Below are 14,040 nucleotides of genomic sequence, written 5' to 3' on the forward strand. Positions count from 1 at the left end.
TGGCTACCGGCGAGGGTAATCCCACCCCTCCGTGGCTCTTCCAGCTGTGTCATGGCCTGCTCCTGAGGTGGTGGCTCCAGGTGCAGACAGATGTTCTTGGGAACAACCGATGTAAACCAGAGGGTCAGTGGTGTGATTCCTGTAGTGACCTGCATGATGGCTGTTTATGGAAGGGCAAGCTTTTGTTCAGGCTTGGTCCTGGCTGGCAACATAGGACTATGCTGATCCCTGTGTCTGGCAAGGCGCCCATACACCGGCGCTGCTTAATTTTAAGAGTTGCTTTTCCCGCTTTTTGATCCCTCGTTCAGCTGTACTCTCCAGAGAAGCTCGGCCTGGTGCGTACCGCGAAAGCAGCGCCTGACGGGTTGCCATCGATTGCGGGGAGCGGGGGGCTGTGTTATGAGGAGCCTCCCCAGGAGATGGCAGCCGAGAGACGGCTGCGCAGGCGGGAGGCGCGGCGCCCGGGCTGCCCAGGTGCTGCCGGCCCTGCCGCGAACGGGCGCTCGCTTCGGCTGTGGGGAGCGAAGCCGTGAGGCCGCTCAGCTTCACGCTGAGGTTTGGGCCTTTCTCTCGGCTAGCGTTCCCCGTGGCTGTAAGAAGAATTCGTTACAGACTAGCGCATTCGTCTGTTCTACTAAAAAACCCTCCAACCCCAACCTGCTGAAGGTAATTTCGAGCAGAGAGGCTGTGGAGGCGGGCGTTGCGGCCCTCTGCCCCCAGAAAGCTCGGGCAGCTCAGCCTCATGCTCTTCTGTCAAGTGCCCCGTGGAGGTACTTAAAGAGAGAGTGTCAACGAAACGTGTTTATCTGAGTAACTTAGGCCTGTTTTTTCTGGGCTTTTTTTTTGGTTTTGGTTTTTTGGTTGGTTTTTTTAATGAACCCACCATGCAGTTTGATTTTATTGGAAGGAAAATTAGAATTAGAAAATTAGAAAAATTTAGCATCCTCATGTATCTTTATGGCAGTTCTGAAGTTCTCTTTCAACTGTTTTGAGAGAAAGAGGCAAATCCATTTTAAAAACTGCTAGCACACCAAAGACTTATTTCCTATGAATAATTGATTGTAAATGAGGACAGAATGACAGAGATTGGACTCTGCTTTTCTGAGGCTGTGAAAAGTAAGTACGTTTTATTACCCTTAAAGGCAATGAACATTTGAGGCAATCAGGTATGAATTTTTAGGTGCATTTTAATAATAAAGAATAAATAAAATAATTTTCTTCAGTCTTTAATTTGCAAATTTTTGTTGTACTTCCATTTTGGGCATAAAGGGGCAATAGACACATAAGCCAGCATATAAGGAATCTGGCTTTCAATTCTGCAGAACACTGTGATTTAGTGAGAGAGTGCCTTAAGGTTATGATCACCTGACTATTATGGAAGTGTTAAAGTTGATAGCCTGAATGTTAATATACCACTGTTAAAAGCATGAGGGTGTTGAAGCAGGGTGGGGGGGAAGCAAGCTCCATGAAAGTGGCTAGTTTCCACGTGGTTCCTGCCATGACTGTCTTCCTAATATCTTCCTATTCACAGCCAAGTTCCCCCCTCTCTTCCTTTCCCACTGTACTCCTGCTGAAACGTAGCCTTTGGCTTTTCCAGCACACGGTGGGAAAATGTCAGAGCAGGTGTCAGGATATGCTGCTGCTGACCAGTTGTGTATGTCACAATGCAGGACATGGGACTGGCAGAATACAGCACAATTTCAGATGCCAGTGATGATAAGCTTATGCTTACATGAAGTGCCTGACCATGGCAAGGTTTCAACACCAACTGTTCAGCCAGAACTATTCAAATACTGGTATTTGGCACTACAGACGACTGACAGAAGCCATACTGTAGTGTACCCATAGTGTTACACTCATGACTAACCTAGAAGATTTTGAGTGCAGCTTCTTTGTGTACCCACCAGTGTCATCTCCTAAGGGTTTTCACTATGCACAGGAACAAAGACAAATTTGGCCCTGTTTTACGTAGTCCTTTTTTAGTAACATGTCTTCTCTTTAGGGTGCTGTTCAAAAAACAAGTGAGTCTGTGTTCAGCAGTATTCTTGTTTTTATTGTAGTAACGCTGCTAGGCCCTCAGGAAGGCACCACAGTGATACAGTCCCTGCTCCCATAGAGCTTACATGCTAGCATGCAGAAGTCAGTTTGATCATAAACTGTTTTGTACATCCCAAATCCACACGTAGGCTCACATGGGACTAACTCTTGATTTTGGACTTGAGCCTAGTACTTAAAGGACAGAACTTGACTTTATGATAGTCCTGACTTCTCTTGCTGGAAGCACAAACAGAAGCACATGCTGAAGTATTGAGTATTGTTTAATCTGTAACGTGCTGTTTTAAAAAACTAAACCTAAAAAACCCCCAACCACTTGTATATAATACAAAATATACATAATAGTTCCAGCATTATTTGCGGCTGTGCCAACTTAAAAGTGCAATAAAATCACCCATTACAAAAAATGAATTAGCCATTTAAGTATTAATTATAAAAGAAAAATAAACTACTAACTTTAAGTGGTTAGGATACAAAAGCCTTCCCCATTGCTATGCCTTCCCTTTATTTTAGGAAAAAGTTTTTCCAGGCTGGGGGGGGAAATCCCATTGTCTGGGACAGAAGAAAGCCCAGTGAAGACTAGTGAACTGAATCATTGCTACCTCATTGATAAGCTGTTAAATCCCCATAAAAGTTGCATGTTAGATATTGACCTGTACCTCCCACCAAAGGTGGAAGAAGGAAATCTGGCTGAATGCCTAAATTTCCCTTGCGAGCAGCACCAGAAATGAAGGAGGGTGCCATTTGCTGCATTGTGAAATTCCCCCTCTGGCCTGGAGTGCATGACCCTGGTTATGTAGGAGATTCCCACCCATATGGGTGTAGGGTTTTGTTTTCTTCGTCACAAGTTTATACAAGAATTGAGGCAGGGAAATTTATATCCTTACTTTCAGAGCATTTGCCCTCTGGGTTTATAATTACAAGTCAGGAGCTTATTCTTTAGCTTTATGCAATTGCTACTTTTTTTTTTTTTTTTTTTACTTTTAAAATAATTGTTTTGGTCACAAACTCGGATGATGGCAACAATCTTGTCTGACAGTCGAGATCAGAATCTGGACTGTTTTTCAGAACGTTAAAAAAACTCACCCCAAAACATAACATTTCATAGATACAAAATAAATCCAAAACACATACAAAACTACAAGGAACACAATCCAGCTCTAACTACAAATGAAGCTGTTACTTGCCGAAAAGATAGTTGGCTCCCGACAGATTACTGATTAAAAAAGACTGAGTAAAACTTTCAAACATGCTCAGGCGTCGTTTTTCAAGAGAGGCTCAGAAAGTAATTTGAAAGGTGCCTAAACATAATTACAGCCTAGCTTTGGGGAAAAGAAAACATGATGTTGGGTTCTGAACCAGGCACATTTAAATATGTTGCTCTTCAAGTAAATCACCCTAGTGATTTGCTCTCACTTGCTTGGCAGTGTACGTAAGGACAACACACACAGCTTTCACAACCCGTCACAGGCGTAACTGCCAGCCGTGAGAGAGCAAGGCAACCAAAAGGCCACTTCCCCCTGACTGAACCACTCTTATGGCCCGGCCTTTTTTTTCTTTTTTTTTTTTTTAAGACTGAACTTTCATTAAAATCAGACAAGGTAACAACATGTGATAAACTTGAGGTGTGTAACCAACACAAAATCACCCGTGTTGTGCTCAGAGCTCCTTCCAGAGCACTACAGTACTTTCCTGTATGAAACATAAGTTGACCTCATCAAGATACGAGTATGTGGGATGAAGTACAATGTGACAGGTAAAGAGGTCATGCTGAACTTTGGTCTCCTGGAGGGCACTGAGATGCTAAAGACACAAGTGCAGTAAACAATTTACAGAACATAGATCTTCACTATCCTCTGTCCCAATGTGCATACTTACTCAGTTATCATCCCCTTCGTTCTCTTCATCCCCTTTAGTTCACTTCATGCTCTTAGTCAGGCAAAATTTCTCGATACAGAATTAAAGACCAGATCTTGACTGTCTTCCCTATTTATGTGAAAAGCTGAACTGGTGTCAGAGGGACCACAAGCATAAAGCCCAGTGTGACAGTATTGGTAGCGCTTCTCAAGATGAAATTTGAAAACCAATTGTAACATTGCAGAGAACATGTTGTAAGTGTTTATGAAATTCACACTTTCTTCTCAGCGAGAAGGTATGCAGAAGGTAGTCATACATACCATTTGGCAGTATTTCCCCAACACAGTGTACTTCAGTCATTTAGTTGTGACCTTAGTGCAAGGAATATGGTGAACTTTTGGACCAGTCTGCCCATCCAGTTGTCCTGTAGCACCCAGACAGACATCCTGATACAGTTCCCACTTTATAGATTAGTTAAGACAGAGGCTTACTGGAGCAAATTATTTCTCTAAAACAATAAGGATAGAGCTAGTCAATGAAAAAATGAGTTTTCTTCTCTCAGTCTGGAAGCAGTATTCACCACACATTCATCATCAACTTAATAGAAAATGTCCTTTACACATATGGTACTTGTCAACTGAATTATGCACTGATGCTGTTCCACAATAATCTGAAATAAATTGCTCTGTTTCACTCTGCAGTGGATCAGGAGAAGCGTTGCTGGCACAATATGTTACTGTAAACTCCGGACCTGCCAGTTCTAAGGGCTAAGTTTGTTTGAAAGGCAAAAATTTACAAGAAAAGGCACTATAAATCACTTTTGAAAAAAACCAAACTGTCCTGCAGTTACTCTTATAATAGAGTAGAATCTGTAAAATAGTTTTACCTATACAAAGACACTTACATTAAAAATGTTTAAATGTTACTAAGCTTTAAGGCACTCCAGCTGAAGAACCAACTGGATCACAACTACTGTTGGTGGCTCAGATCTTCTTTCTGTATCCATATAACTTCTCTTCTTCAGTCTTTGTCCTTTGTGAGTTCTGTAATTTCATCAACATCTTCTATATCCTGTGTCATTTTCTCATACTGTCTTTTGAAGAAGCCAAGCTGTGAGAAGTATTAGAATAACACCACATCGCAGTCAGTCATCAGTAGTTACACTTCTCAGCTAAGCTAAATCGCCTGATGGTAGAAGTGCACATATGTGCACTCACACATGTTCAGTGTTTGATTTATAGACAATTTCTAGCTCTAAAATGAAAGGAGCTGGGCCTTAAACTCTTTCTTCATGCAACTATCTGCCAAAACCAGCAGTGCTGAGTGGCCATTTGCTTCCCTGACAATATATAGGTATCTTTCATGCTGCCTTGCTGTGCCAAGGAGCCCTTCAAGCACCAATGCCCAGCTACACAGAAAACTGTTTCTCTTCCCTTAATCTAGGCACCCTTTGTAAATGGCTCTTTGCCCTCATCCTTCTCTCTTCTCTTTTTTGTCTGTTGCGTGTATATCCTCTCCTAACTTGCTTTTTAATCCCCAGCCTTGCCCACTCGAATATCATGGGAGTTCAAAGCCTAGCTGGGGAGTAATGGAAAGAGGCAAGCATTATCCAAAGGGAAAAAAACCCAAATGCCACATTCCTGTTTTGAGCCATTGGAAACTCATTTATTATCTTCATGTTGCCAATTTCTTTGAAGACCGATTTCAGAGTTTTAATGTTTAAAGCCTTTCTAAATACTCCTATCAAGGGTGCAGTGCCAATGCAGTAGTGTTCATTCCACAAAACTACATGTGAGGTTTTGTTCAGCACCAAAGAGCAATTCCAAAGAAAACAACCCAAATGTGTTTATCCCTTTCTACTTTTAAAGTATATAAAACCTACTTACTTTCCACAAAACAGCAACCAATATTAACAGCAAGAGGAGTCCAGCCAATACACTGCCAATCACAACACCAACTGGTATCTCAGCTTTCTCATCCGGCTTTATTATTGTAACTGGGATCTGAAAGCAGAGTTAGGGGTTAATGTCAAATGCATATAAAGTACGGCTTGGAAACCATATACTTCACTAATCAAGAACAGCTGGACTGCACATGTTCCAGGATCGATGGAGGGAACACAGCAGGCAAGTGCAGCCCTTTCACTAGTGATGACAGGTACCTGACTGCACCACTATGGCACATGGCAGTACCAGTTAAGGATTAGGGGTCCTCATCACTCTCGGCCATACGAAACAGGCAGAGAAGAAATTTCTTCTGCTAGCTTTCTGCCTCTCCAGTGGCAGGAGGTCCTTCAGAGTTGTTCCTATAGTGCATGGACGCAGCATCACTAGGTAAATGGGACAGGCTTACATGCAGGACGGCAGTAGCATGGTGTAGAGTCCCGTCTGCTCAAAACAGACCTGTTTCATCAGTTTGGAGAAGAACTTCTTCCACCCAAGTACTGTCAGCCTGTTATCTGTGACAGGCAGTTGTAGGAGGCAATACTAATCACAGAGGCCAGACACCATCATGCACTCACTGTGTGATGAAATTTCTCCCCTCCTACTGCCTTCTGTCTCCTTTGTCTGCTCTTCCTACCTTTTGGGAAACAACTAGCAATTTGGTAATCTTCTCATGTTAATTTGTGTTCTCCTGAGTAAACTGCATGAATTTCCTTTAAGATGTATGGGTCAAATAAGAGTGTTTCTAGCACACTTAATGCTTCCTGAACTATAAGCAACACCAGAGAGCTCCCAGAACAGCATATTGTATCTGCAAGTTAGTTTTCAGGTGATACCCTATCTAGCTGAATTTGGTATGACCAACTATATAGTCATGCATAACATAGTTGCTCAGGGAGACATTGCTGTAATATTTATGAACTGTCAAATCTTTGGATTTAATCTTGGAACAATACGCATTTAGCATTTTCCTTCCTGAAACATGATAAAAGAAGTCAACGTTGGTTTACTTTCTCAGGGTTGCTTGGTCAGTGCATTTGTCTGGTGTAATTTAATCTTAAGCTTTCTGGGAAACTTGCACTGGACTGACATCTTAGTGATTTAAGTCGTTTCTGCTGGAAGGCTCCAGTGTTGTGCTAGGTGTGGCTATGTGTATTCATTTCACTGAGGCAGGCTGGTTTTGTGCAGTTTCTAACTGAATGGTCATAATGATGATTATACCAGGTTGACATTCTGTTCTCCAGCTGGCAGGCCTGTCCCACTTGGAAAAAATCTGAAGGTTTTACGCAAAGATACCAAAGCAGCTTCACAAGGCACATAGCATCACAAGGCAGTATTAGTTAATTTGGCTACACAGCAACCAAGCTCATCCAAAGTAAAGAGCCAATCTAATACATACATGCAGTTTGCCTACTAATGCTTTCTCCATTAGAGTGACAATGAAGTGGTACTGTTGGAGAGTTAAATCAATGCCCAGGAAGAAGTATCTTCCCCGAAGTCAAATGATGCTAAGACACCACAGCTGGGATTAGCCTTGTGTAGTGTTAGATCTACAATATAGTTCCTTGGCTTCCAGTGGAGAAAGATAGGGTCTTTCAGAACCCAGTTCACCATCATTTTATGGTATAATTCACCCTACTTATTTTCAGGATCATCTTTAAGATGAGATGAATCACATCTCTGAAATACCTATTGTTTCTACTGACCAGATGTTAGAGAAGGGCTAGCTCTCTTTGTCAGTTGGATGATATAAATTGGATAAATCCTACCACTGTGATCCAAAATAACAGGGTAAATAGAGAAGTAGTCTCAGATTGCTTCTGCCCTGTCCTGTTCCCAGGGAAGTGTGAAGGGCAAAGACTGGGTATCACTGCTGGCCTGCAAGAAGTATATACAGTGCCGGGTACTAACTCTATCACTGAAGTGTCAAAGGGAACTGCGGGAAGGAGAGTGTACCTCCACCAGCTGGTATGGTTCCCAAGACTTCTGAAGGGCAAGAAGCCACCAAGCAAGGATCAGGCTGTAAGCCTCACCAAAGCATTGGTTTTTTTTTAGGAGTCCTGTGGATAACTTCCAGGGTCTGTTCAGCCACTGCCTCAGAGGTGTGTAAATCACAACCACAGATATTTCAATAGCTGGCCAGGAACTAGCTTTTAATTTTAAACTGACTTAATCAACAGTTATTTGAATAACTAATTTCTGATTCTCCTGAAATGACAAACAGAAATGCTGGTATTGTCAATATGGCAGTATCATGCTCCAGCTGTGGAAGAATATCTAGTAATACATGGTTCATGAGCTACCTAAAACGCCTGTGCAGTTAACTGGAATATTTGCATTGTGTATTAATGAGTTTCATCTCCTAGCAGAAATAATACCATACCACAAAAGCTGAGGCCCTCAGCACAATTCAAATACAGGCATGTAATTTTTCTGCACAAAATGTGGTATTATTTCCAGAACTACAGACATATTCCCTCTGCTTCTTCAGGCACTAGAGGTTTCCCTGAATACAAATGGGTCTATTTAGAGGTTCTTCACAAAAAAATGGAGTGATCCATGAGAAAACAATGAAAAAAATGAGTACTGAATTATGGTCTTATTTCCACATTCAGACAGATAATCAATAACTGCCTTCATACATATTTAACTGAATTTTCCATTGCCTGTGAATGAGCTATGCTACACATTCTCACAGATATCTGACTCCTTTACTAACTTGCATTTTGGTTTTCAGTGGCTTTGTTTATTTTTATGGATAAAACAGGCTGGTAAGTGTTGTAAAAATAAATCTAAACTTTATTGCAAATGGAATAGTGTTCCTCTCTAGGTAGACCAAGAGAACAAAGTATCTTTTTATTGAAAAGGCACTAATGTATCACTAATGTATTCTTCAAGTGCTAACATTCGTAAATAGCAGATGTAAATCTTGGGAAAGGGATTCTACACAATTAAAGCAGTGGTTTGAAAACTTTTCTTGAGATTAGCTGTGTCCATACTGTCCCTATGACAGCCACTCCAAATGCAAAAAATACTCCACAATCTTTTAGAAATGAGATTAAGTGTATTCGCTGGGGACCTGTGCCAAACATCTGTCTACAAAGATCAAACCAAATACACTTACAGAAGGTAAGACTATAAATCAGATTTAAAAAAATGTTTCCTAGAGCTCATTTATCTACAACAATTAATTCTGTTGCAGAAAGAATCCAAATTTTGATCTTTACATGAACAGGAAGATAAATGAAATTCAGAAGTCTGTAACTGAGTTTGGCTGACAGTCTATTTGCAATCTACAGATTTTGTCTGGTTTATACAGCAATTAGATGAAATAAAAACATCTCAGTGACTTCAAGGATGTTGCGTATAGCCAGGAGGATATATTAGTTCACCATAATCAAATGTCAGAGTTCGTAATTTGCTATATACTCCCAAGGGACACTGAAAATGAAATACTATCACTTGAATACAGTAAAAAAATAGAGCAGTAGAAAAAATACACTTATCTATTACTTACAGTTAGCGTATTCTCTCCAATTATAAATAACTCAGGGTTATGCGTGTCGATTTTTGCCTCTGAAGAGAGCTGTAATGTCTGGAAAGTTAACTGAAAGAGAGATTGAAAAAACCAAGAAGCTCTATTACATGGCAAATCGATTAGAATGTAGACATCCTAAAGTAACTCTCTTGCTTTGAAATGAAGATTTCAGCACCAGAAAAAAAAAAAAATCACAGTATTAAAATGAAAATGCTCTTTTTATTTGGCCCAAGCAGACACGTCTATGAAATGAATAATGTATCAGTAATCTAGACTAATAAATTCTTACTAGCAATGAAACTGGCAAACAGGCTTTTTTTTTTCTTGAGCATATAGTTCAAGTGAAACAGAAGAATTTGATTATGTATCAATTTTTATAGTTATTTCAAAGCTGTCACTGCTACTAGCAGGGAAGAGATGGGGAAAAATAACAGTGAGAAAGGGAGAAATAGCTCAGCAGCAAATAACAGATGGGGTTACATCTCTGGCTTTTGAAAGAAATGGAAACTGGATGTTCTTTCCCTTTTCCCCCCATCACCTCTATCCAATGCTTCTGTTTTTCTCCATTTATTTTTTCCTATCACTGTTCCTCTCCACTGCTCAAACTCTGACATCGTTCTCTCAGCTTAAAGAAAGGGGACAACACAAATCCTAAGTCAATTCCCATCTGAATGTGCCAGATCTCAGTTCCCTCTGCGCATGTGTTGGAGGCAGAGGCGCACAGCTGCACAGACACTGCCAGCCCACCACTGCTCTTCTCCCCACGTGACAGGCACGGAGCTTCATCTCCTACAGCACCACTGGGATAGAAAGCAACAAAACGGGAGATGAGAGGAGAATGTCATGCAATCTTTCTCTCCTATCTCTCAGTGCTGAAGGAATTATTTTCACTCACTTTCTTGTGAGGGTAGCAACCTTTAGTTCAGGTCTCCACCTTCTGTACACCTGACAGTGCTAACATGTGGTCGTGACCCAGCTGAGTTGAAAAATACAAACTTGAAAGAGAGACAGATGCTTTCCTTCACACACTTGCATAAGGGTGTTACATTATCAACTTGACCTTTTCCTTTTTAGCCGAATACTAAACCTGACAGCAGCCCTGCTGTTAAATGTCAATACCTGGCATAAGATTTGCCAGACAAACTAAGGAGACTGCGTCATGTTCCTGACACTCTGGGCAGACTCAGGACTCGGAGACAGTTTGGTTGGTTGCCTAGCTAAGTAGCAAACATGGTCTCATTTCAAAAGTCTGGTAATTCGTGATGAGTTATATCCTGGAGGACACATGGTGATTTAAGTCAAGGTATTATTGATGGGTATTTTTAAGCATCCTGTAGGTCTTTAAGTGTTTCCTTGACACCAACTCTAATAAAAACAAACCAAAAAAATCAATTAAAGAATATTTCCACACCTTTTCTAACAAATATAACTGGCAGCACTAACAGGCTTTTGATATTTTGACGTGACTTAACATAATCACTATGTAGGCTGTGATGTTCAAAAGCTAAAAGCAACATTATTTTCCAGGCTATGAAAATACTGTACTCTGCTATCCTCAGTTGAGTTTTGTGGAAAGTGTAGTTCTCCTTGAATGAATTTAACAGATGCTGCTAATGTTTTTTTCACCTGTGAAAATTGCATTATCACAGCATTTTGTTGGGTTTTGTGCTGGACTGAGGGTTATCAGCCCCATTACTCAGCCTTGCTACTTACTCTATATATTCAAGTTTTAAATCTGGAAAAACAGAAAAAACAATGTAAAGTTGGAAGTCTGCTTTAATGAACTTTGAAAAATATCAGGATTTAAGAAACATTTGTGTATTGTAACCTTCATAAAGATGCAGATGATACTCACAGCAGCAAAGGTGCCATTCCAGATTCGGGTGGACACGTTCACAAAGTACTCTCCCTTCAGCATAACATCTTCCAGCTTGCATGTGATGGTACTGCATTTCACATTGTTACAGTTCTTCCAGGGGTAACAGCAAGAAGAAACAACAGCATGTGTTAGAAATATGCTTTAACAAATGTTCTTTTAAGAACAATTTTTGCTCTTGCTTTTGCTATTCTGTGCATACAGATTAAGTACTTGCAGGCTGTGAAGAACATGCAGCTTTACTTGTATTTAAGCAGATGCAGCATGTGTGAGAACATATATAGGCTACACTCCTGCACTGTGAATGAGGAATGCCGCCCCCACCACAGGTACCCACACAGACAGAGCAGTGGGCTCAGAATGGGCAGTTCTGTACCCTTGTCCTGCAGTGCTGCAGCTCTGAGTCTTACTCACCAGTTCTTTGGAAGTTCTGAAGTTCTCCTTTGTGAAAGACGCAGAATATGGTCTTTTTCCTATTTGCAGTGGATTTACCTGAGCTTGACAAGTAACACCTCTGGCCTACGAAAGATGGCATGAGTGAAAATGGATGACATGCTACTCAGGAGTTTATCATCATAGTAATATATATTTCTGGGATGAAATGGTGGCTGTGAAGGGCTAGGCTGTGAATTGTAGACCACTAGATACTTTAGAAACTAAGAGATCTTTATGTGGTTTTTGTCAGAACTAAACAACTCCTACAGTAGTATTTTCCCCCTAGATTGACCTGATGGGCTTGTCCCCATCTAAAATCTCCATGTTTACTACGACCTTCCCGGGAACTTGGACAAATGAAAAGTCATCCATGGGCCGTAAGGATAATCCACATCTGCCAAGTACAGACAAGTGTACTGCTGACACTGTGGTCCTCCCCCCTCCTGTGGGAGTAAGGGACAAGGAAAAAGGGCATAGATTCTGCAAATGTGAGCTTCACTGTGAGGGAAAGTGTTGTTTATGGTACTGATTAAACCCTAAAACACACTAGTTCATGTAGTTCATTTATTCACCTGGTCTGTGGTGACTGCAGTTACGTACATCAGTGGGTTGTCTTTGCTGGTCAATTCTGGAAGATTGATTTTTAAAGATACCATCTTTACTGGAATACTTCCTGTTGTTACCTGCAAAGCAAATAGCTCACAATCAATTCAGGTAGCTATACTTACATGTGCACAAATTATTTAACCTAGGGAGAAAATAAGAAATCATGGATGAGTATAGAAAAAATATACTCCTTTCAGATAATTTTTTTTGTACTAAGACACTTACTAGGATAGTAATTAAATTATGCTGATAGTAAAGCAGAAAACATACTGCACAGCTACAGGTCCCAGTCTGTTTCCTTAGGAAAATTAACTGCATGAAATACATTTGAAAAGCAAATATTCTGCTGTAGCCAACAGGCCTGTTATTTAGTCTTGTAGAATAGCAGTTACAGGAATGTAAATGGAACATAATTTAAGTTTCTTCCACGTTGCATATTTGGATCTAAGTTTTTCTGAATTATGTAATATAAATGTTGTGATCTGGCTAGTTCTTGCATCTGTTTTAAGCACTTAACCCTTGCCAGACTTCAAGTGTCAAAGTCCAAGCATGCAAAAATTTCTTTTCCTTTATCAAGTCAGCAGAAGACAAATAAGCTCTGTGAAAAAAATCTAAGTTGGCCTGAAGTTAAGCATTAACCATCTTCTAAATATGTAAACAGTGCAGAACCAGTCCCACCCCCATTCCACTAGTGCGCTAAGTACAAATTTCATCCTTAACCTCATAAAGACTAAGCATTTGTGCCCCAGCTATTTACAATTTTTTTTTTCTTCTTACTTGACTGATTCAAAACCATCAAAATCAGACATTGAATCAGGAATGTTCAACTACATTTTGGGACCAGGCTACAGGAGAAGGTAAGGCAGCTCCTTGAACCAGAAACATTTACTAACCTTAACTGAGAAGTTGAACGAGGGGCCAATATCTTCAAAATTATTCACAGTGGAAGGAATGTTACGACCAGAGTATACTTCATAGAAGTTGATGTTGGCAAGCCTAGTTAACAACCATAAAACAATACATTTCAATTTGGCAGCTGCTTTGAAAACATACATTGCTGGACGTGCCTTCGTGAAACAGGTCAGAAATAGAATCAGATGACAAATCATTCACTTGTACTGCTGTTTGAATTTTGCAAAGTTGGTTAAGAAAATACACGGTGTGTTGAGGCTCTGAGCAGAAGCAAGCATGTGAAGGTAAGACAGGAGGGCTGTGTGTGGCAGAGGCTCTGCAGAGCCCCCTGCACCCCATGGTGTTTCAGTGCCTTACTGCAAGCTCTCTCCCAGGCACAAACTGCGACTTTCTGCCTTGCAGTGATCTCCCTCCTCAGAAGGGGCCACCTGATGGTTCCCCCTTGGTACATCAATAATGCCAAATATGAACAGACTTTGAGAGATGCCCTGGGCCCTAATGCCATAGATCACAGGCAGACTTGTTTCCACATGGACTAGGTGTGGAAATGCACTTAGCAGCCTGCTTGTGCGCAGGGTACGTATTGTGTCGCCCTCAGCCTCTGGCCTGCTTGCTTGAGTATTTACAGGTTTCAAGATTAAAAATTTCCAAAGTAACAAAAGGGTGGTTGCAGCCCACCACAGCATGAAGCTACAGGCATGTGATGGAAAGATGTGGTCATGGGCCCATGGATGCTAAAGGGGCTCAGACAGCTGGGACCATGCTCAAAACCAATGAAAGCATCCCTGTGTAGTGCACTGCATCCAGGTGCTTGCTAT

General features: G+C 41.0%; 1 protein-coding gene across 1 annotated transcript in view; it reads right to left on the reverse strand.

Moving 5' to 3' along the window:
* Positions 1-4,932: 4,932 nt before the first annotated feature.
* The window catches only part of ITGA2 (integrin subunit alpha 2), a gene marked incomplete at both ends in the record, with an annotated part of 51,448 nt that continues 42,340 nt past the window's right edge, over positions 4,933-14,040 (reverse strand). The window contains 7 exons of the mRNA XM_084278734.1: positions 4,933-5,022; positions 5,799-5,915; positions 9,373-9,462; positions 11,249-11,362; positions 11,684-11,788; positions 12,277-12,387; positions 13,204-13,306. Of these exons, the coding sequence (XP_084134860.1) occupies positions 4,933-5,022; positions 5,799-5,915; positions 9,373-9,462; positions 11,249-11,362; positions 11,684-11,788; positions 12,277-12,387; positions 13,204-13,306 (730 nt within the window). The remainder of the gene's footprint in view (positions 5,023-5,798; positions 5,916-9,372; positions 9,463-11,248; positions 11,363-11,683; positions 11,789-12,276; positions 12,388-13,203; positions 13,307-14,040) is intronic.

This window comes from Gallinula chloropus (assembly GCF_964237585.1).
Source record: "Gallinula chloropus genome assembly, chromosome: Z".
Taxonomy (NCBI): domain Eukaryota; kingdom Metazoa; phylum Chordata; class Aves; order Gruiformes; family Rallidae; genus Gallinula; species Gallinula chloropus.